The following is a 23432-nucleotide window of genomic DNA, read 5'->3' on the forward strand; positions in this document are numbered from 1 at the left end:
AAAAACATTTTGTGTGCCTAGAAGAATAATACAGATATGTTTTAGTAAGGAATAAAAACCCTGTTTTTTCCCCATATAACCTCATTTTGTTTAAGAGAACATAAACAATGCCTTAGAGCATTAACACTCAGCGTTTTGTAAGCTCAGATTATTTTTATAGCAAAGTGGTAAGAAAATTAAAAATTACCAATATTTCACTTTGCATACTTTTCACGTTGGATATTTCCATATTTGAATGTTTACTGCAGACAAGATCCTTAGGGATGGGGCTCGATTTATTTGTCTTTATATTGTATGACCCAGCACAGGACCTGACAATTCTTCGATGCTTAAGTAAATGTTTGTTGAACAAATGAATGTTTCATTGAATGCAATTGTATGAACTAATGAAAGTTGAATAATTTTATATCTAAACTGAATATTTTTGTTGTCTGGTTTGGGCTGGGGCTGGGTTTAGCTTACTGATGCACAGTAACCTTGTATATGTGCTCGGTGTTGCAGGGATGGGGGGAGTGGGGCTGTGGGATCTGTATTTGGAGAGATGCATTATTATCATCTGCCCTTCGCACTTTCCTCTTTGCTTTTGTTGTTTCTCATCTTTCCTACTAGATTGTCAACTCCCAGAGGGCAGAGGCCATGGCTTATTCTGTATTACTGTATGTTACCACATATAATTTCTCAGTGCTTGTAATACTGTCAGTACTCAGTTAATATTGGTTGAATGGATGAATATGGTAGCAAAGGTAGCTTGAAGGAAGGTTAGCACTTTTGGATCTTTATAGGGTTTTGGATATTCAGCATCCTTTGTCCCTTTTCATCTGCTTTGATTTATATCGGTCTCCTCCATAGCTGTTTCACCGATCCTACACTTGGATTTATTATTCTTTAATCTCACCCTTAAAAATGTCACATGATTTGTGGGAAAGGGTTGAGGCTGTTTATTTTATAATTTTTTTCCTTTTAAATTATTTATTTTTTAACATCTTTATTGGAGTATAATTGCTTTACATTGTTGTGTTAGTTGCTGCTGTATAACAAAATGAATCAGCTATACATATACATATATTCCCATATTCCTCCCTTCTTGTGTCTCCCTCCCACCCCTATATGTGGTCACAAAGCACCGAGCTTATCTCCCTGTGCTATGCAGCTGCTTTTCCACTAGCTATCTATTTTATATTTGGTAGTGTATATATGTCCATGCCACTCTCTCACTTCGTCCCAGCTTCCCCTTCCCCTTCCCCTTCCCCATGTCCTCAAGTCCATTCTCTACATCTGTGTCTTTATTCCTGTCCTGCCCCTCGGTTCTTCAGAATCACTTTTTTTTTTTTAGATTCCATATATATGTGTTAGCATACAGTGTTTATTTTTCTCTTTCTGACTTACTTCACTCTCTCTGACAGACTCTAGGTCCATCCACCTCACTACAAATAACTCAATTTCATTTCTTTTTATGGCTGAGTAATATTCCATTTTATTTATGTACCACTTCTTCTTTATCCATTCTTCTGTCGATGAACACTCAGGTTGCTTCCATGTCCTGGCTATTGTAAATAGAGCTACAATGAACATTGTGGTACATGACTCTTTTTGAATTATGCTTCTCTCAGGGTATATGCCCAGTAGTGGGATTGCTGGATCATATGGTACTTCTATTTGTAGTTTTATAAGGAACCTCCATACTGTTCTCCATAGTGGCTGTATCAATTTACATTCCCACCAACAGTGCAAAGGGGTTCCCTTTTTTCCTCAGCCTCTCCAGCATTTATTGTTTGTAGATTTTTTGATGATGGCTATTCTGACTGGTGTGAGGTGATATCTCATTGTAGTTTTGATCTACATTTCTCTAATGATTAGTGATGTTGAGCATCTTTTCATGTGTTTGTTGGCATTCTGTATATCTTCTTTGGAGAAATGTCTATTTAGGTCTTCTGCCCATTTTTGGATTGGGTTGTTTGTTTTTTTTGATATTGAGCTGCATGAGCTGCTTGTACATTTTGGACATTAATCCTTTGTCAGTTGCTTTGTTGCACATATTATCTCCCATTCTGAGGGTTGTCTTTTTCTCTTGTTTATGGTTTCCTTTGCTGTAGAAAAGCTTTTAAGTTTCATTAGGTCCCATTAGTTTATTTTTGTTTTTATTTCCATTTCTCTAGGAAGTGGGTCAAAAAGGATCTTGCTGTGATGTATGTCATAGAGTGTTTTGCCTATGTTTTCCTATAAGAGTTTTATAGTGTCTGGCCTTAAATTTAGGTCTTTAATCCATTTTGAGTTTATTTTTGTGTATGATGTTAGGGAGTGTTCTTATTTCATTCTTTCACATGTAGCTGTCCAGTTTTCCCAGCACCACTTATTGAAGAGGCTGTCTTTTCTCCATTGTGTACTCTTGCCTCCTTTATCAAAGATAAGGTGACCATATGAGCATGGGTTTATCTTCGGGCTTTCTATCCTGTTCCATTGATCTATATTTCTGTTTTTGTGTCAATACCGTACTGTCTTGATTGCTGTAGCTTTGTAGTATAGTCTGAAGTCAGAGAGACTGATTCCTCCAGCTCTGTTTTTCTTTCTCAAGATTGCTTTGGCTATTTGGGGTCTTTTGTGTTTCCATACAAATTGTGAAAATTTTTGTTCTAGTTCTGTGAAAAATGCCATTGGTAGTTTGATAGGGATTGCATTGAATCTGTAGATTGCTTTGGGTAGAATAGCCTTTTTCACAATGTTGATCCTTCCAATCCAAGAACATGGTATGTCTCTCCGTCTGTTTGTATCATCTTTAATTTCTTTCAGCAGTGTCTTATAGTTTTCTGCATACAGGTCTTTTGTCTCCTTAGGTAGGTTTATTCCTAGATATTTTATTCTTTTTGTTGCAATGGTAAATGGGAGTGTTTCTTAATTTCACTCTCAGATTTTTCATCATTAGTGTATAGGAGTGAGAGAGATTTCTGTGCATTAATTTTGTATCCTGCTACTTTACCAAATTCATTGATTAGCTCTAGTAGTTTTCTGGTAGCATCTTTAAGATTCTCTATGTATAGTATCATGTCATCTGCAAACAGTGACAGCTTTACTTCTTCTTTTCCAATTTGGATTCCTTTTATTTCTTTCTCTTCTCTGATTGCTGTGTCTAAAACTTCCAAAACTATGTCGAATAATAGTGGTGAGAGTGGGCAACCTTGTCTTGTTCCTGACCTTAGTGGAAACGGTTTCAGTTTTTCGCCATTGAGAATGATGTTGGCTTTGGGTTTGTCATATATGACCTATATTATGTTGAAGTAAGTTCCATCTATGCCTACATTCTGGATAATTTTTATCATAAATGGGTGTTGATTTTGTCAAAAGCATCTATTGAGATGATCATATGATTTTTCTACATCTATTGAGATGATCATATGGTTTTTATCCTTCAGTTTGTTAATATGGTGTATCATATTGACTGATTTGCCTGTACTGAAGAATGCTTGCATTCCTGGGGTAAACCCCAGTTGATCATGGTGTATGATCCTTCTCATGTGCTGCTGGATTCTGTTTTCTAGTATTCTGATGAGGATTTTTATATCTATGTTCAACCATGATATTGGCCTGTAGTTTTCTTTTTTTTTTTTTTTTTTGTGGTACGCGGGCCTCTCACTGTTGTGGCCTCTTCCGCTGCAGAGCACAGGCTCCGGACGCGCAGACTCAGCGGCCATGGCTCACGGGCCCAGCCGCTCCACGGCATGTGGGATCTTCCTGGACTGGGGCATGAACCCATGTCTCCTGCATTGGCAGGCAAACTCTCAACCACTGCGCCACCAGGGAAGCCCTGGCAGAGCTGTTTTGAGAACAGATTGGATTGATGAATATAAGGCACCTACTCTTTGTAGGGCTTCTATAAATAGTAGGTGTTGTTACTATCCTTATTTCCATTCTCCTTTCTCTCTTACTATTTATCTTAAACACTCCTTCCTTTTCCAATCAGAAATCATGCATTTCTAACCCTGGCTATCTGTTAGCAGCCACTGGACTGCTGGGAGTTTCTGGGGAATGGAATATTATGAATTCTCAAAATTTCATTTCATCAGGAACCTTATATCCCTTTGAACAGTGATAAAAGCCTTAATAAGAATAACCACTATTTGGCCCATTAAAATAATACAAAGATAAATGTGAGTTTGCAGAAAAAAACCCTTAAATTATAAAGCAAAGAATTGGAGAGTTAAATGACATGTGAAGAATCTGAAGACATAACACATATTTAAATTTATGATTTTTAATTCTCTCCCTTTCTCTCCATTTATTACAACAGATTCTAAAAGATTGTTCTCATAACAAGACCATTATCCTGAGTAGATTTAAGGACTCTTTTACCAGTATGTTTTCTTGAAATAATTGAGTTTGCTGAAATAAACAATTCAGCTCAATATTTTTCATCTCCTTCTAATACAGATGTATTTGATTCCTATAAATCTGGGTGAAGTCAGTCATGATTTTATTCATATTTGTTTTCCACAGGGTATATGAGCTATTAAGTCATGTTGCATTTATTATAGATCATGTTTGCTTTTTGGCAAGATAATTTTAATGATTGAGAACAATATTTTAGTATATGTAACACTGGGAAAACAACCAGAAAGGAGAATTGAAGCAAAATGTTCCTTACAATAAATAAGTAAATAAGTAAATAAAATATTCTGTTGTGAATCAAGCATACATTTACATATGAAATATATAAAAATCATTTAGTAGTATGAATACTGTTCATTCTTCTGGTTCATATATGTGTATATATTCCTCTCATATAAGAATATATCTATATCACTTTGTTTTTTGTTTGTAATATATGTATATATTCCCGTTATATCTTTCTTCCAGCCTCAAATATGTGGATATTTTCTTGGTTTTGTGCCATTTTAATTATCTTGGCTATTGCTGGTGTGGACACAATAGTAAAGACCACACCATATACCAAATTCACGAAGAAGTCTGAGGGAAAAGTGATGCCAAAGGGTCCAAAGCCATTCAGTGGCCAACCTCCAGAAGAAGAAGAAACCCCCTTCACAGAAGCGGCTGAAATGGCAGAACCAACCCCTGACCCCTCAGCTTTCAATCCTGACTTTGGTGCTGCCACCCTCTTCCCCTCTGAAAACCTTGCTCTTGCCACGGCTGATTTCTTCTTGAATTGCTGTGATTGTTGTTCACCTGGACCAGGGCAAAAAGGAGAACCTGGAGAGACTGGAAAGCCAGGTATTTGAAAATACGAGGCCCTATATTTCTCACTTGTACATACTTAGAGTTGAGAGGTGGTGGATTGGTGGTGGAATTGCCCCAAGGGTTTCTACATTGTCATGTGAATGGGACAAGCCTAGGTGTAACATTGTGACAAATGCAGTGGGTTCGGTTGCCCAGTGGGGTAGCCAGAGCCCCATGTACAGCTATTAATATTAAAATTAAATGAGATTAAAAATTCAATTCCTCAGTCACACGGGTCCCATTTTAAGTGCTCAGTAGCTACATGTGGCCAATGGGCAGCACAGATATAGAGCACTTCCATAATTGCAGAAGGTTCTACTGGATGGTGCTGGTTAGAGCAGAGACTGGCCTACCAACACTAGCACTGGTGTGTAGTCCTTCCAGTTACACAATCTTTTCATTAATGGCTGATGTAAATAGGGTAAGTGAAAATTCTGTGGTCTGGTAAGAATGTGTACTGACTGATGGGTTTTTGGAGTGCTACTTGTAGTTAGGATTAGAAATGTAATGCCTGTGAGGTGGAGAATAAAGGCAGGATTCAGTTCACTTCTCATTGAAATTCTGAGGCAACACAGTCTCCTTGCCCAGCAATTTTCTCCATTGAATGTCATAGTTAAATATTTCAAAATTTCAGATGTCTTTCATGTATACAGTATCGATATACTCTCACTTTTATTGTAATACAGTTCAGCTTTCACATGTCCTACAGCAGATAATTCAAGGAAAAAGTGAGATCAGAATGTCAATTTCAAATCCACTATTCTCTGAAAGAATTACATATAAATATTTGTTCTGTCTTGCCTGAAGACTTTAAAGTTATAAAATCAGAAATTCTGCATCCTCATTAAGCTTTTCATTCATTTCATCCCATTGCAGGAAGCTTTTGGGAAATGTGATCAGTGTTTATGTGGAGGTGGTATTGAATGGGAAAGAAGCTGGGCAGGGGTCTGGGGAACCAAGATTTCAGGGTTGCCAAAACATTACTGGAGATCTAATTAGACTGAGAAAATTATATTTACTAGGATTTCTCTTAGTATCATGTCTGGCAAGCTGCTAGTGGGGAATGGGAGGTGATCATGTAAACATAGCTGGTTGCTAAACTGTTTTATAAGTCGTAGCATCAGGGCTTTTGTCTTACCCAGTGGTGGATTTAGCTGCACTGTTCTTAGAGCTCAGCTTATTACATACGTTAATTAACACACATATTACATATATCACATTTGTGTTATCTACTGTGATGTGAATAATAAATGTAGACTTTAAAAGTTATTAGCCTAATTTTACAGTTTCTGAATGAAAGTGTTTTGAAATATACAGCTCAGCTATATCTAATAGCTCATAAAGGTAAAATTCCATTTGAAATTTAATCTCCAGCTTCTCTCATTAATTCAGTTATATAATAGCTACCTACTATGTGCCAAGAACTGTTAAGCACTTTATGTTGTTTCTCATCTTTGTAGAAAATGTTTAAAATATTACTACATTTCAGTGGATAATTTAATTGCGTTTCAGAGAGTTTCAGGTAATTCTAAAGGTTATAGTACCTGAGAGTATAGAACCTGATGTCAGACTCGGTTTGTGCACCCTCCAGCCCCAGATCTTCCATTAGATCCAGCCTTCCGATATTTACACTAAACTAACCAATATGTACACCTCGCCTAGATGGAAGGGGCAGCCTGCCTGCCCCTTGTGCCCTTGCAGGCAGTTGCTGTGTGCTCCCTGTGCATTTCCCTCATAACCACATTGGGCATTTGGGGGTCGTGAGGAAGGGGGGGGGGGTCACTGCACAGTGAACTGTAATTGATCATTTTGCTTGCTTCTGCCTCCCCTGCTCTTCGTTCTCCATTCCTTTCCTCTCTGCTCTTCCTTCTTTTTTAGACAGAAGAGCTTAACCACCACTTTGGCTTCTTGAGCTTGTCTTCAGCCTTAACCTCCATTGCATGCAATTTATTAAAGCTTTTCATCTAAATAAATACAGTGTTCTTTCAACGAGGAAATTCAACAGATTGAAAATAATTTTCTCTACCCCATCAACTTAATTATAATAATTAAGATGAAAGATTACAATTTAATTGAGTGTACTTATTTATATGGTTAACTTTCAAAGAACCTGGCCATCAATTATTCCAATCAGGAATTGCGAAACAATCCCTAAGCTTGAACAGGGCTGGGGTTGCAGGAACGATAACTGTCCTAGGCTTGGGTGTCTGTGTGGCCCAGGTAAGTGGAACGGACCTGGACTGCTGGGATGAGCGAGGACGCCAGTGAGGTCTGAGTCCTGCACCATCTGCCCCTCGCCTGCCCCTCAGCCTCTTTTACCCTGATCGCTAGCTCTGCCCATGGTGCTCTTCTTTTAGTTTCTTAAAAACACCATGGATGGGGCTTCCCTGGTGGAGCAGTGGTTGAGAGTTGGCCTGCCGATGCAGGGGACACAGGTTCGTGCCCGGGTCCGGGAAGATCCCACATTCCGCGGAGCGGCTTGAGCCATGGCCGCTGAGCCTGCGCGTCCGGAACCTGTGCTCCGCAACCGGAGAGACCACAACAGTGAGAGGCCCGTGTACCGCAAAAAACCCCCACCATGGTCTTTTCTACTCTTGTTTTTCCTGAAATACTCATCTATGTTTTTTTTTTTTTTTTCTTTGTCTCAGAAATTTCTAATTTGTTCATTGGGTCTTAGCTTAATGACATTTTTTTCCAGGAGGTATCCTCTGATCCCATAAATCAGTTTTTTTTTTAAAACCACCATCTACAATAGGAACTTTCTCTTTTCTTTACAACTAACAACAGTGTGGCCATTTCTATTTATTTGTGTGGTTATTTGTTCATGTTTATCTTTCATGGACTCTCAGCTCCATGAGGGAAGGGTCTGCTGGAATGTTGATGGCTGATTCCTGACACCTAGCAGGATGCTTGGTGTGTAGGAGGGCTCAGCAATGGTTCCTGAATGAGTACATAAGTGAAGGAATGGGAAAACCCAAAGTGCTAGGTATTGTGGTTTTACTTCCAATTTGAAAGTGTGGTCCACATGAGGTAAAGAGTCAGATAATCATCTTTTCTTGTTGTTTGATATAGTACTGCTTCTCTGAATCATTTGATCACTGACATGAATTCAGTGACAAGTAATAATGGGCTCAATTTATCTGTTCAGGTAGTGCAAAATTACAAATCAGACAAAAATATTGTCCTTAGAACTCTGTAATAGTTTATTCTCACCCAGATTTTATCATTAGGACACTGACAGTCATTGGCCTCAATAAAATGACTGATTTTTTTTGAAGTAATGAATTTCAAAAGAGAATTTTTCTACCCTGATGGTTTTTAAATCTCATTTCCAGGTTTTAAGGGAGAAGCTGGTGATATGGGGATCCTAGGGCCACCAGGAGTCACTGGACCCCAAGGTCCAAAAGGCCAGAAAGGAGAGAAGGGTAGGTAATTATATCCATTTCGTGTCAAAACTCAAGAGATGTTCTGTATCATTTTTAAGAAGAGCAGCTTGCTAAGTAAATACCAGATTCTTGCAGGTGGATCTATTTTTTTAAATGTAAATACTTGGTAAAGCATATTGTGAGTTATGTTTGATATGAAAATGTTAACTTTATAAATAGCCAATTGAGAAATTTTAAACTTGCCTGGTAATATACTCCCCCCACACACATCCCTTTTCTGTTTCTTGTAGTCCACCTGGCTGACTCAGTGACTGGGAACCACAGGGCATAGACTCTGGGGAAGGGTCCTTTCCCATTTACTCCTGTTTGAGTTCTTCTTTATGATGCAAATTAATTTCATACTACATAAAACTAATCAGAACAGGCAATCCTCTAGAATATTCCATATAGATGGATAGCCTACTTACTAAGGAGAGTATGACATATCCTTTGGCTTAGTCTCAAATCAGGGGCAGTGTCAATGGTGGGAAGAGAACTGAATTAAAATGGAAGAAGTTAAGCTATTTGCAGTGACCTTGGACCCGTCACTTTACCTCATCTGGAAATTGAGAGGACTAGACTAGATATTTATTTATACTCTGTTTAAAAAAGATTTGTCATTATGTGGGCTTTCCTAGATCTTTTCCATCTCAGAAATTCTGTGATTCCATAGATGTATCAGCAAAGAGGGTGCTCTGCTCTGGGAAATCCCTGGTTCTATAAGTGCTTCAAGGTATTGAGGGAAGGTTATAGATGCACTGGGACAAAGTCCTCAGGGAATACCACCAGCCTGTAGAAATACTATATATACATCAAGTTAAATGTTTTAGCCTTAGTGTCACATGTCAGATGACATAATATCATCTATACATCACCCTCTGCATGGCCCAGGAACTGCCTAACTCATTTCTGGTAGAACATTCAGTGAAGTAATAACTCAAAAAAGATGCTAAGGTAAGAGAGAGCCACTTCACACTCATCAATTATGCGATTTTCATTCTTGGAAGCATTTAATCCTTTTGTGGCTGAATTATGGTAGCAGAAAGCCCTGTGAAATAAAGATGAGTGATGAACCTCCCCAGTGATTCATACATTTTGGAAGTTAGACTTCTGGAAGTAGAAGAAAAAAACAGGGAAGTATTATAAAATGAGGTTCTTAAGAATATGCTTTGATGAAGGGTCAAAAGTAGAAATTCATTTAGCCAGTGTATATAAAGTGACAACTGTATTTTCCTTTCACTTCCACTTAACTTGGACTCTTGGTTAAGACTTAAAGTTAAAAAAATAAATGAGTAGAATGACTGTATTTTTTAATCATTATCTGATTGAGTAAATTCATTATAAGCAATTAAACTCTTTTTTTTTTTTAAAGATACTGGGGGTAGGAGTTTATTAATTAATTAATTTATTTTTGCTGTGTTGGGTCTTCGTTTCTGTGTGAGGGCTTTCTCTAGTTGTGGCAAGCGGGGGCCACTCTTCATCGCGGTGCGCGGGCCTTTCACTATCACGGCCTTTTGTTGTGGAGCACAGGCTCCAGACGTGCAGTCTCAGTAGTTGTGGCTCACGGGCCCAGTTGCTCCGTGGCATATGGGATCCTCCCAGACCAGGGCTTGAACCTGTGTCCCCTGCATTAGCAGGCAGATTCTCAACCACTGTGCCACCAGGGAAGCCCAGCAGTTAAACTCTTTAAATGAACTCAAGAATCAGAATAACTGTGCACTGAAGGTCAGGATATGAATATTGACAAGGACTGGGAATAGAATTATTCCTTCACTTCCGTTCATAGTTATGTTCTCTTCAAAGGTATACAGATGTTTTCCTGATTGCCTATGGGTTAATTTCCAAATTTTAAATTTTAAATGGAATGATAAAGAGAAGCAAGCTACTTAGAAAACTGTTGAGAAGCTTATGGTGGGATTTCTCTAGCTAGTCTGAAGAAATTTGGCTGAATCTCTTTTCATGACTTTTATTTATTTATTTATTTACAGCCATTGTGCTTTTATTATAAAATTAATAAATTCTTTATAGTAGATTATTAAATATTGGCATATTTATACAATGGTAATGAGAACCAACAAACAACTATATGCAACAGTATAAATCAATTTTACAAATATAATGTTGAGCAAAAGAATTCAGACACAAAAGATTACATACTATACAATTTCAATTATATAATGGTTAGTACAAACCCCAAAAGTCTATGATGCTAAAAGTCAACTGTAGTTACTCTCAAAGGATAGACTGTGACAAAAATGGGGCACAATAGAGTCTTCTGGGACACTGATAATATTCTGGTTTCTACACAACATTGTAAATCAACTATACTTCAGTTAAGAAATAAAATAAAAGAGATTAAGAAACTAAAAAAAAATTATTTTGGTTTCTTCTTTGAAAAATTTTTATTGGGGTATAGTTGCTGTAAAGTGAATCTGCTATACATATGCATATATGCCCTCATTTTTGGATTTCCTTCCCATTTAGGTCACTGCAGAGCACTGAGTAGAGTTCCCTGTGCTTTACAGTAGGTTCTCATTAGTTATCTATTTTATATATAGTATCAATAGTGTATATATGTCAATCCCAATCTCCCAGTTCATCCCACCCACACCCTTTCCCCTTTGGTATCCATATGTTTGTTCTCTATGTCTGTGTCTCTATTTCTGCTTTGCAAATAAGATAATCCATAACATTTTTTAAGAATCCACATATATGCGATAATATACGATATTTGTTTTTCTCTTTCTGCCTTACTTCACTCTGTATGACAATCTCTAGGTCCATCCACGTCTCTACAAATGACCCAGTTTCATTCTTTTTTATGGCTGAGTACTATTCCATTATATATATATATGTACCACATCTTCTTTATCCATTCCTCTGTTGATGGACATTTAGGTTGCTTCCATGTCCTGCCTATCATAAATAGTGCCACAGGGCTTCCCTGGTGGCACAGTGGTTGAGAGTCTGCTTGCTGATGCAGGGGACACAGGTTCGTGCCCCGGTCTGGGAAGATCCCACATGCCACGCAGTGGCTGGGACCGTGAGCTATGGCCACTGAGCCTGCGTGTCCGGAGCCTGTGCTCCACAACAGGAGAGGCCACAGCAGTGAGAGGCCCGTGTACAGCAAAAAAAAAAAAAAAAAAAAAAAAAAGTGCTGCAATGAACATCAGGGTGTATGTATCTTTTTGCATTATGGTTTCTCTGGGTATATGCCCAGTAGTGGGATTGCTGGGTCATATGGCAGTTATATTTTTAGTTTTTTAAGGAACCTCCATACTGTTCTCAATTTATCAATTTACATTCCCATCAACAGTGCAAGAGGGTTCCCTTTTCTCCACACCCTCTCCAGCATTTATTGTTCGTAGATTTTTTGATGATGGCTATTCTGACTGGTGTGAGGTGATACCTCATTGTAGTTTTGATCTACATTTCTCTAATAATTAGTGATGTTGGGCATCCTTTCATATGTTTGTTGGCAATATGTACGTCTTGTTTGGGAGAAATGTCTATTTAGGTCTTCTGTCCATTTTTGGACTGGGTTGTTTGTTTTTTTCATATTGAGCTGCATGAGCTGCTTGTATATTTTGGAGGTTAATCCTTTGTCCATTGCTTCATTTGCAAATATTTTCTCCCATTCTGAGGGTTGTCTTTTCGTCTTGTTTATGGTTTCCTTTGCTGTGCAAAAGCTTTTAAGTTTCATTAGGTCCCTCCCATTTGTTTATTTTTGTTTTTATCTCCATTTCTCTAAGAGGTGGGTCAAAAAGGATCTTGCTGTGATTTATGTCATAGAGTGTTCTGCCTATGTTTTCCTCTAAGAGTTTTATAGTGTCTGGCCTTACATTTAGATCTTTGATCCATTTTGAGTTTATTTTTGTGTATGGCGTTAGAGAGTGTTCTAATTTCATTCTTTTACATGTAGCTGTCCAGTTTTCCCAGCACCACTTATTGAAGAGACTGTCTTTTCTCCACTGTATATTCTTGCCTCCTTTATCAAAAATAAGGTGACCATAGGTGCGCGGGTGTATCTCTGGGCTTTCTATCCTGTTTCATTGATCTGTATTTCTGTTTTTGTGCCAGTACCATACGGTCTTGATTACTGTAGCTTTGTAGTATAGTCTGAAGTCAGGGAGCCTGATTCCTCCAACTCCTTTTATCTTTCTCAAGATTGCTTTGGCTATTTGGGGTCTTTTGTGCTTCCATACAGATTGTAAAAATTTTTTGTTTTAGTTCTGTGAAAAATGCCATTGGTAATTTGATAGGGATTTCACTGAATCTGTAGATTGCTTTGGGTATTATAGTCATTTTCACAATATTGATTCTTCCAATTCAAGAACATGGTATATCTCTCCATCTGTTTGTGTCATTTTTGATTTCTTTCATCAGTATCTTATAGTTTTCTGAGTACAGGTCTTTGCCTCCTTAGGTAGGTTTATTCCTAGATATTTTATTGTTTTTTTTTTTGGAATGGTGAATGAAATTGTTTCCTTAATTTCTCTTTCTGATCTTTCATTGTTAGCATATAGGAATGCAAGAGATTTCTGTGTATTAATTTTGTATCATGCAACTTTACTAAATTCATTGATAAGCTCTAGTAGTTTTCTAGTGTCATCTTTAGGATTCTCTATGTATATTATCATGTAATCTGCAAACAGTTACAGTTTTACTTATTATTTTCCAGTTTGTATTCCTTTTGTTTCTTTTTCTTCTCTGATTGCTGTGGCTATGACTTCCAAAACTATGTTGTATAATAGTGGCAAAAGTGGGCACCGTTGTCTTGTTCCTGATCTTAGAGAAAATGCTTTCAGTTTTTCACCATTGATAATAATGCTTGATGTGGGTTTTTCATATATGGCCTTTATTGTGTTGAGGTAAGTTCCCTCTATGCCCACTTTCTGGAGAGTTTTTTTTATCTTAAATGGGTGTTGAATTTTGTCAAAAGCTTTTTCTGTATCTCTTGAGACGCTCATATGGTTTTTATCCTTCAATTTTTTAATATGGTGTATCACATTGATTGATTTGCATGTATTTAAGAGTCCTTGCATCCCTAGGATAAATCCCACTTGATCTTGGTGTGTGGTCCTTTTAATGTGTTGTTGGATTCGGTTTGCTATATTTTGTTGAGGATTTTTGCATTTACGTTCATCAGTGATATTGGCCTGTAATTTTCTTTTTTTGTGTGATATCTTTGGTTTTGATATCATGGTGATGGTGGCCTCATAGAATGAGTTTGGGAGTGTTCCTCCCTCTGCAATTTTTGGGAAGAGTTTGAGAAGGATAGGTGTTAGCTATTCTGTAAAATTTGATAGAATTCACCTGTGAAGTCATCTGGTCTTGGACTTTTGTTTTTTGGAAGATTTTTAATCACAGTGTCAATTTCATTACTTGTGATTGGTCTGGTTTATATTTTCTATTTCTTCCTGGTTCAGTCTTGGAAGTTAATACCTTTCTAAGAATTTGTCCATTTCTTCCAAGTTGTCCATTTTATTGGCATAGAGTTGCTTATGATAAGAGACTCTATTGGCATAGAGTCTCTTATGATCCTTTGTATTTCTGCAATGTCAGTTGTAACTTGTCCTTTTCAATTCTAATTTTATTGATTTGAGTCCTCTCCCTTTTTTTTCTTGATGAGTCTGCCTAAAGGTTTATCAATTTGGTTTATCTTCTCAAAGAACCATCTTTTAGTTTTATTGATCTTTGCTCTTGTTTTCTTTGTTTCTATTTCATTTATTTCCGTTTTGATCTTTATGATTTCTTTCCTTCTACTAACTTTTTTTTGGTTTTTCTTTCTCTAGTTGCTTTAAGTGTAAGGTTAGGTAGTTTATTTGAGATTTTTCTTGTTTCTTGAGGTAGGATTGTATTACTGTAAACTTCCCTCTTAGAACTGCTTTTGCTGCCTCCCATAGGTTTTGGTTCATTGTGTTTTTATTGTCATTTGTTTCTAGGTATATTAAAATTTTATTTATTTATTTTTGGCTGTGTTGGGTGTTCGTTGCTGCACACAGGCTTTCTCTAGTTGTGGTGAGAAGGGGCTACTTTTCTTTGCAGTGCACAGGCTTCTCATTGTGGTGGCTTCTCTTGTTGTGGCTCTAGGCATGTGGGCTTCAGTAGTGTGGTATGCAGGCTCAGTAGTTGTGGCTCGTGGGCTGTAGAGTGCAGGCTCAGTAGTTGTGGTGTATGGGCTTAGTTACTCCGTGGCACATGAGATCTTCCCAGAGCAGGGCTTGAACCCATGTCCCCTGCATTGGCAGGTGGATTCTTAACCACTGTGCCACAAGGAGCCCCCTCTAGGTGTTTTTTGATTTCCTCAGTGATCTCTTGGTTCTTTAGTAGCATATTGTTTACCCTCCAACTGTTTGTGTTTTTTACTAGTTTTTTCCCTGTAACTGATTTCTAATCTCATAGCCTTATGGTTGGAAAAGACGCTTGATATGATTTCAGTTTTCTTAAATTTACTGAGGCTTGATCTGTGACCCAAGATGTGATCTATCCTGAAGAATGTTCCACGTACATTTGAGAATAAGGTGTATTCTGCTGCTTTTGGATGTCATGTCCTTTAAATATCAACTAAGTCTACATGGTCTAATGTGTCATTTAAAGCTTGTGTTTCCTTATTAATTTTCTGTCTGGATATCTATCCACTGATATAACTGGAGTGTTAAAGTCCCTACTATTATTGTGTTACTGTCAATTTCCTCTATTATGGCTGTTAGCATTTGCCTTATGTATAGAGGTGCTCCTATGTTGGGTGCATAAATATTTACTCTTGTTATAGCTTCTTCTTGGATTGATCCCTTGATCATTATGTAGTGTCCTTCTTTGTCTCTTGTAATAGTCTTTATTTTAAAGTCTATTTTGTCTGATATGAGTATTTCTACTGCAGCTTTCTTTTGATTTCCATTTGCATGGAATATCTTTTGCCATCCTCTCACTTTCAATCTGTATGTGTCCTTAGGTCTGAAGTGGGTCTCTTGTAGACAGCATATACATGGGTCTTGTTTTTGTATGCATTCAGCCAATCTGTGTCTTTTGGTTGGAGCATTTAATCCATTTACATTTAAGGTAATTATCAATATGTATGTTCCTATTACCATTTTCTTAATTTTGGGGGGTTTGTCTTTGTAGGTCTTTTTCTTCTCTTGTGTGTCCTGCCTAGAGAAGTTCATTTATCATTTGTTGTAAAGCTGGTTTTGTGGTGCTGAATTCTCTTAGCTTTACTTTTCTGTAAAGCTTTTGATTTCTCCATCAAATCTGAATGAGATCCTTGCCAGATAGAGTAATCTTGGTTGTAGGTTTTTCCCTTTCATCACTTTAAATATATCCTGTCACTCCCTTCTGGCCTGCAGAGTTTCTGCTGAAAAATCAGCTGATAACCTTATGGGAATTCCCTTGTATGTTATTTGTTGCTTTTCCCTTGCTGCTTTTAGTAATTTTTCTTTGTGTTTAATTTTTGTTAGTTTGATTAATATGTGTCTCAGCCTGTTTCTCCTTGGATTTATCCTGTATGGAACTGTCTGTGCTTCCTGGACTTGACTGACTATTTCCTTTCCCATGTTAGAGAAGTTTTTGACTATAATCTCTTCAAATATTTTCTCAGACAATTTCTCTTTCTCTACTTCTTCTGGGATCCCTATAATTTGAACGTTGGTGTATTTAATGTTGTCCCAGAGGTCTCTGAGACTGTCCTCATTTCTTTTCATTCTTTTTTCTTTATTTTGCTCCATGGCAGTTATTTCCACCATCCAATCTTCCAGGTCACTTATCTGTTCTTCTTCCTCAGTAATTCTGCTATTGATTCCTTTGAGCTTATTTTAAATTTCAGTTATTGTGTTGTTCATCACTGTTTGTTCTTTAGTTCTTCTAGGTCCTTGTTAAACATTTCTGTTGAACAGAATTGGATCATCTTTACTATTATTACTCTGAATTCTGTTCCATGTAGATTGCCTATTTCCTCTTCATTTATTTGGTCTTGTGGGTTTTTACCTTGCTCCTTTTTTTGCAACATATTTCTCAGTCTTCTCATTTTTGTCTAACTTACTGTGTTTAAGGTCTTCTTTCCACAGGCTGCAGTGTCATAGTTCCTCTTGCTTCTGGTGTCTGCCCTTGATGGGTGAGGTTGGTCCAGTGGCTCGTGTAGGCTTCCTGGTGGGAGGGACTGGTGCCTGTGTTCTGGTTGGGTGGTGGGTGGAACTTGATCTTGTCCCTCTGATGAGCAGGGCCATGTCAGGTGTCTGTGAGCTTAGCACAGCTTTAGGCAGCCTGTCTGCTGATAGGTGGGTTTGTGTTCCTGTCTTGCTTGTTTGCTGTGAGGCATCCAGCATTAGAGCCTGCAGGCAGTTAGGTGGAGCCATGTCTTCTATTCAAGATGGAGACCTCTGGGAGAGGTCTCATCAATTAACATTCCTTGGGGTCAGGAATTCTCTGGCAGTCCAGCATCCTGGACTAAGCGCTCCCTCCCCCAAGGCTCAGGCCTGACCCCCAGCTGGGGAACCAAGACCCCACAAGCTACACATCATGGCAATAAAGGGAAAAAAAGGTGGGGGGGAGAAAACAAAGGAAAACAAAAAGAGAAACAAAACCCAAGAGAAATAGCAAATACAGAAACAAATAGCAACAACAGCAATAAAACCAAAAAACAAACAAAACTCCAGACAAATGGTAAAAGCAAAACCAACCAAACAAAAATGAAAACAAACTCATGCACACGCAAAAAGAAACAAAAACAAAACCAAAGAAAACAAAAACCAAGAGAACAACCAGACAAACAAAAGAACCCCAAAATGAAATCAAACAATTAAAAACAAAACTAACAAAAACAGAAAACAAAAAACAAAACTAAAACAGAATGCAAACTGAAGAATAAATCAAACAAAACAGACACACAAAAGCAATTAAAAGAAGGATAAAAAGAAAAAACAGAAAAAAGAGGAAAAAAGTTAAAAACAAAATAGAACAAAGAAAAGGAAAAAAACAGAACAATGAAAAAGCAAAATAAAAATAAAAAATATATTAACAAAATTAAAAAAAGAAAGAAAAAAAACCAAACAAACCTAAAACCCCCCAAAATACTAAATAAAAGTAAAGAATAATAATTACAAAAAACTAAGTCAGCAACAGAGCAAATCAAAACATAATAATAATAATATTAATAATAATATTTTCCTGGGGTCTCAGCTGTCATTGTCCTAGCCCCTGCTGTGAGCCACAGCCCACCTCCACCTCCCCAGTAGGCCCTCCAGTGCCTCTAGGTTGGTCTCTCGACCTGCTGTGGGCACTGTGAGGACATGTCAGACTCTGATCTGGCCCAACTCATGCATGTTCTTGCCCCCAAAATCCACAGCTGCCAGAGCTAGACCAGTTTCATTTGTGGGAACACTCATTGTCCATTCAGATCCATAGATGCAGGGTCTACAAAGCTGATCACAGGGCCTTAATATGTAGCTTGTGCAACTGATGGAAAGATTTTTGTTCCTGTTCCTTAGTCACCCTGCCCCTGGGGCTCAGCTGTGATTTTAGCCCCACTTCTGCATGTGGGCCACCCACAGGATTCTGCTCCTGAGGCTGCCCTGGAGCACTTGGGCCTGCCCCAGTGAGGACAGGGCGTGGAGGTGGCATGGCTGCCTGGGTCGCTTGAGCCCCAGTGGCGACAGGTGCGCAGGGAAGTGGCAGCCACAGGCACAAGAGATCTGGCCCTAGTGGGAGCATTTTCTAGTGCTCAGTGGCAGGTGTATGAGGGCCAGCCCTGGCAGGGCCCTTTCCTAGCACCTGGGGGAATGGGCAGGGGCTGGTGCATGGGGAGAGAGGCTGCAGTGGTGGCTCCATCCCCTGTATGTCACTCAACACAGTGGTGCCTTACTTCCATGGCAGTCCAGGTTTCCTCTACAGGCCTTCGCAGTTGCATATTTCCTCCCTCCCATCCCCATAGGCTGTCTCCTTGCAGCCAACAATAGTACTCCTCCTGGGTTTGTACTCCAATCCCCACGTTCCAGCTCCCAGCCCCCGTGCACACCAGTGGACACACATCCCAGTGTGGGGCATGCAGTGCTGTTGCATGGACTGTCTGTGTAGGTCTCACTCTGTGCTTTCTGCCACAGACTGGCTGTTCCACCCTCCTCTGACAGCCTCAGATGCTTCCCTTCTGTCCCAACCGATTTTTATGTTGGTGAGGGGGCTTCCCCAGATGTGGGAACCTTTCTGATGCTTCAGCTCCCCAGTTGGGGAGCAGGTTCCATCCCATTTCTTCTCTTCTTTCTCCCTTTCTTTCATCCTATCTGGTTATGCAGGCATCTTTATTGTCCTTTCTGGTGTCCAAGGTCTTCTGCTAGTGTTCAGCCGGTGTTCTGTGAGAATTGTTGCATCTGTAGATGTATTCTTGATGCACTTGTGGAAAGAGATGAAATCCAGGTCCTCCTACTCCTCCACCATCTTGAAAAGCCCCCTCTTCTCATGACTTTTAATTTGACTTAGGGTTTCTTTTTCCCTGGCAAAAATGAAACAAAATATGTTGGTTATATCATAAATAATATGGCTAGTAAGTTGATGCCAACCAATATTATATACAGTTATGTTTGACTTCGTACAGATTGCTAAACTTTTTCATACCTCAGTTTATTTTGTGATGAAAGTGGTGACAAAAATATGTGCTCTACCTTTCTTGATGGGAGATGCTACAAACTTTTGTAAATGAAAAGTGTTCCAATTGATGAAATGTGCTCTGTTATGTGAGCCTCCCTGTTATATGAGAGGCTGTTTTACTATGAAATAAAAATTAATATTAAACTAAAAGGTTGAAATTTAAAAATTCATGTTAAGAGCTTGGAACATTACCTGGTGCAAAGTAAGTGCTCAATGAGAATTAGCTATTATTGTTACTGTTATTTTTTCTATTATTAGTTACAATTAAAATAAATCTAGAGTGGCTGCACTGTAACAGGATGGGCCTTTGGCCAGGCCCAGTATAAAAGTCCATTTTGTGGTAATATGGCAAATATCTAAAAGCCCAGATATTTTTATTTTTTCAAACATGAATTTTCACAGCTTTATAATTTTCCCAAAGAGCGTACGAAAAAAAATTCCAAACAAAATGAAAATTAGCTTTTCCTTGGTGCTTTATGTATATCAAGGACAATATTTTTTATCCTGTGTGGGTTTTTATCATGAATAGTTTTAGCTGACTGCAGAGTGTTGTGCTCTGTGTTTTAGCTTATATGGTGCATGGTACAATTTCTCAGGCATTGTGACGGATATAAAAAAAGAGGACCTTTTACTGTCATTCAGAATTTGTAATAAGAAGAGCACAAACACAGACATACATAATGTAAGGCAGAATGTCATAGGTTTTGTAAGAGATTTGAAGAGCTACAAGAATGCTGAGGGAAAAGCTGAAATCTGTTTGAAGAGATTTGGCACGACCTCCAAATATAGTTTAAATGGTTTACCATCAATTGGAATAAAATATTCCTAATGTTGCTCAATAAATTCTTTTTCCATATTGTTTTACCTTTACACATTTTGGTAAAGGAAGCATTAGAATGTGACACAGTTGTGAAATGGGTGTTTGTTATATCATAGCTAATATAGTTAGAAAAAAGTTAATCTTGGTATCATTTTAGGACTTAAGGGAGAACGTGGGGAGCAAGGAACAAATGGAGTTCCAGGATACCCAGGAAAACCTGGAGAACCAGGTAGTGTATAAAGTATACCTACTGTGTGTAGTCACGTGTGCAGTATGGCCCTTAATTTTCTTCCTGTTTGTATTTAAAGTTATCAGGGAGGTAAGATGGAAATATCAATTACTAATAATCTTCTAATAATTTAGTGTACTGATTGGATGGAGTGTTATCAGCACTAATCTAGGAGTCTGGAAGTGGTAAAAGCATCTGAACTCTGCACCTCTTTCTCTCTGTCCTTGGGAAAAAGATCTCTAAATCTTTCTGGGTTACAGTTTTTTTGCCTGTAAGATTTTGGGTTTGGATGGACAATATGGAGATTTAGGAGAATAGCTGGGTTGGCCCAAAATGCAAAGTGTAATGGAACACAATGGGCAACTATAGTTCTAAAACTCTTCATCATCTTAAAAGTCAAACAAACAAACAAACAGACAAACTAGATATATAAGGTCTAAATATAAGCTGTTGCTTCTCAGTAGCATTAACTCTTTCCTTTATGAGGGAGTAGCTTGATTTGAATGGCTCAGTGTAAAAGTCTCCTCTGCATGGCCATTGCTCAGGCAAGAAGCGAGTTTCCAGCTCCATTTAAGAGGTTTTGTTTCATTTTGTGAGCTCTCTGATAATAGCATACTGTTTATACCGTATGTGAGCCTTAACCATTACTTTAATTTTTCCATTTCAGGTGGACTTGGTCCTAAGGGAGATAGAGGAAACATTGGCCTGGCAGGAGTGAAAGGACAAAAAGGCTCGAAGGGGGACACGTGTGCCAATGGTACCAAAGGAGAGAAAGGAGATAAAGGAGACCGAGGGGCTGTGGGTGCACCAGGCTTGAATGGAGAGCCTGGGGCCAAGGGAGACAAGGGGGAGATGGGGGATAAGGGCTACTGTGGAGATTCTGGGGAGAGGGGGGGGAAAGGAGAAAAAGGCAAGGAGGGCATGAAAGGAGAAAAAGGAGATATTGGAATGGAGGGGAAAAGTGGTTCAGACGGGCTGCCTGGGCCCCAAGGTGATCCAGGAGTTAAAGGAGAAAAGGGAGAGTTGGGTCCTCCTGGTCTTGTGGGACCTGCAGGGCCAAAGGGTGAGCTTGGGAGCAAAGGGGTCCGAGGGTCTATTGGGAAGAAGGGCTCTCGGGGCCTCAAGGGCTGCAAGGGGGAGGTGGCTAGAGTCCCACGGTCAGCTTTCAGTGCTGCTTTATCCAAGCCTTTCCCTCCTCCAAATGCCCCTATCAAGTTTGACAAGGTTCTCTATAACGACCAAGGGAACTACAGCCCTGTCACTGGGAAATTTAATTGTAGTATTCCTGGGGCATATGTTTTTTCCTACCACGTCACCGTGAGGGGCCGACCTGCTCAGATCAGCCTGGTGGCCTGGAATAGGAAGCAGTTCAAGTCCAGAGAAACACTCTATGGTCATGAAATAGACCAGGCCTCTCTCCTCATCATCTTGAAATTAAAAGCAGGGGACCAAGTCTGGCTGGAAGTTTCAAAAGATTGGAATGGGGTGTATGTCAGTGCTGAGGATGATAGCATTTTTACTGGGTTCCTTTTGTACCCAGAGAAAAACCCTGGCATTTCACCATAAACTTGTATCTTCAACACTGTAGTTTGGGTTTAGTGGGTAACATTGGGTAGTGCTATTGAAAAAAATAACCTTCATTTTTTTCATGATTATAAAAATAATACAGAAAAATTAAGAAAAAATGATATCACCTAGAGTCAATAATTCCTATTTTAAAACATCACCTTTAAAAAATATTTATATGTATTTGAGAGCATGTGTCTATAGCTTTTTTCATTTAGCATTATAATGGCATTTCTCAAGCCCTTTAAATAATATTTGTATACAAAAATATGAATGAAATTTGTAACAAATATATTCTTACTAAATATTTTCTATGTCTCATAAAAATGTGTGTAACTCTTTTCAGTGTGAATGTGAGGCTAACAGCTGACATATGATGGGTAGGTATTTCTCGAAAGTTTCTAATTCTGTTGGGAGGATTGCCTTCTAACAAAATAGAACTATTCCATGTTAGTTTAGTTCAGGGAGAATACACAGAAAGAATAGTAAAGACTAGCTAAAGTATTTTTAAGATTAATCAGTGTGTAAGGGTTTGCTCATAAAAAGCCTGTATTATATGGACTTGTGTGTTGGGTAAAAGGTAAAAAGAAAGTTGATATAGATATTGCTTCATCATAGCAAAGATCCAGCGAGTCATCTAATTATTGTGCTTAGAAGAACTGAATGTCCCCCAAAGATTTCAGAGTAAAATTAAATCATTATTGATCTAAAATTTCAGCCCTTTCCTCATGGAAGAACACTTAATTTGTATAAATTCTTTGGCTTCATTATCATCATCTCTAAAATAATTAATTCTAGTTATTCAGTGATAACATTGCCGGAACAGGTGGGTATTTGGGAATTCACTTGCAATGTGAATATTTAAAGCTGTGAATATATAATAACTCAACAGCCTAATTTTTTAAGAAGTGAATTTGTTGACTCTAAATTGAATTTGGTTTAATGAAGGCATATAGTTATGCAGATTTGCAAATCTTGGTGAGTCAAATCAGGGAGTGAGTGATGGGAAACTTTCTGGCCTTGCTCTGCCAGATAAACAAATTCTGAAAAACATAATTTATTTTTGATCTTCATATATATGTATATATATATATATATTAGAGTATTGCTTCTCAAACTGTGTTCAGAGGAAAACCATTCTGGAAGTTGTTATTATGAGCTACTGCAAAGAGTGGGTTCTGTGTCAAACAAATGTTGGAAATGCTATATTCTATCTCCCTTCTAAAGATTCATAAAGCATGTTAGTGTAGTCCCTGATATTCCCACAGAAAATAAATTTGTTTAATTTTGTTTTATATAATATTTATTTTGAGTATAGAACGCATCAAGCAGCATCCCACGGAACAGCGTTCTGTAAGATGCCAATTTTGGAAATGTTGCATTAGTTTCTCATCCAAAGATTACCCAGCAGGCTGGGATAAAGTTTAACTCTTGACATTTTGCCCTTGCTTCAGCAATTCTTCTCTATTTAGATTGCAGTATTGATTTAATTGTGGCTTTGCTTGTATTTGTCACAGGGAGAGTAAGAATT

At 38.3% G+C, this 23432-nt stretch overlaps 1 protein-coding gene across 1 annotated transcript; it reads left to right on the plus strand.

The window, feature by feature from the left end:
* Nucleotides 1-4848: 4848 nt before the first annotated feature.
* Nucleotides 4849-21901, plus strand: OTOL1 (otolin 1). Its single transcript, XM_059063615.2, has 4 exons — nt 4849-5220; nt 8562-8651; nt 20264-20335; nt 21003-21901. The coding sequence occupies exons 1-4, from the start codon at nt 4857-4859 to the stop codon at nt 21899-21901; spliced, it is 1425 nt and encodes a 474-aa protein (XP_058919598.2). The 5' UTR covers nt 4849-4856.
* The last annotated feature ends 1531 nt before the right edge of the window (nt 21902-23432 follow it).

This window comes from Kogia breviceps, chromosome 5 (assembly GCF_026419965.1).
Source record: "Kogia breviceps isolate mKogBre1 chromosome 5, mKogBre1 haplotype 1, whole genome shotgun sequence".
NCBI classification, from domain to species: Eukaryota; Metazoa; Chordata; class Mammalia; order Artiodactyla; family Physeteridae; genus Kogia; species Kogia breviceps.

Coding starts and splice junctions, on each gene's coding strand:
- OTOL1 (XM_059063615.2), top strand. CDS start 4,857: ATGTGGATATTTTCTTGGTTTTGTGCCATTTTAATTATCTTGGCTATT. Junction 8,652..20,263: donor AGGCCAGAAAGGAGAGAAGG/GTAGGTAATTAT, acceptor GTATCATTTTAG/GACTTAAGGGAGAACGTGGG. Junction 20,336..21,002: donor AGGAAAACCTGGAGAACCAG/GTAGTGTATAAA, acceptor TTTCCATTTCAG/GTGGACTTGGTCCTAAGGGA.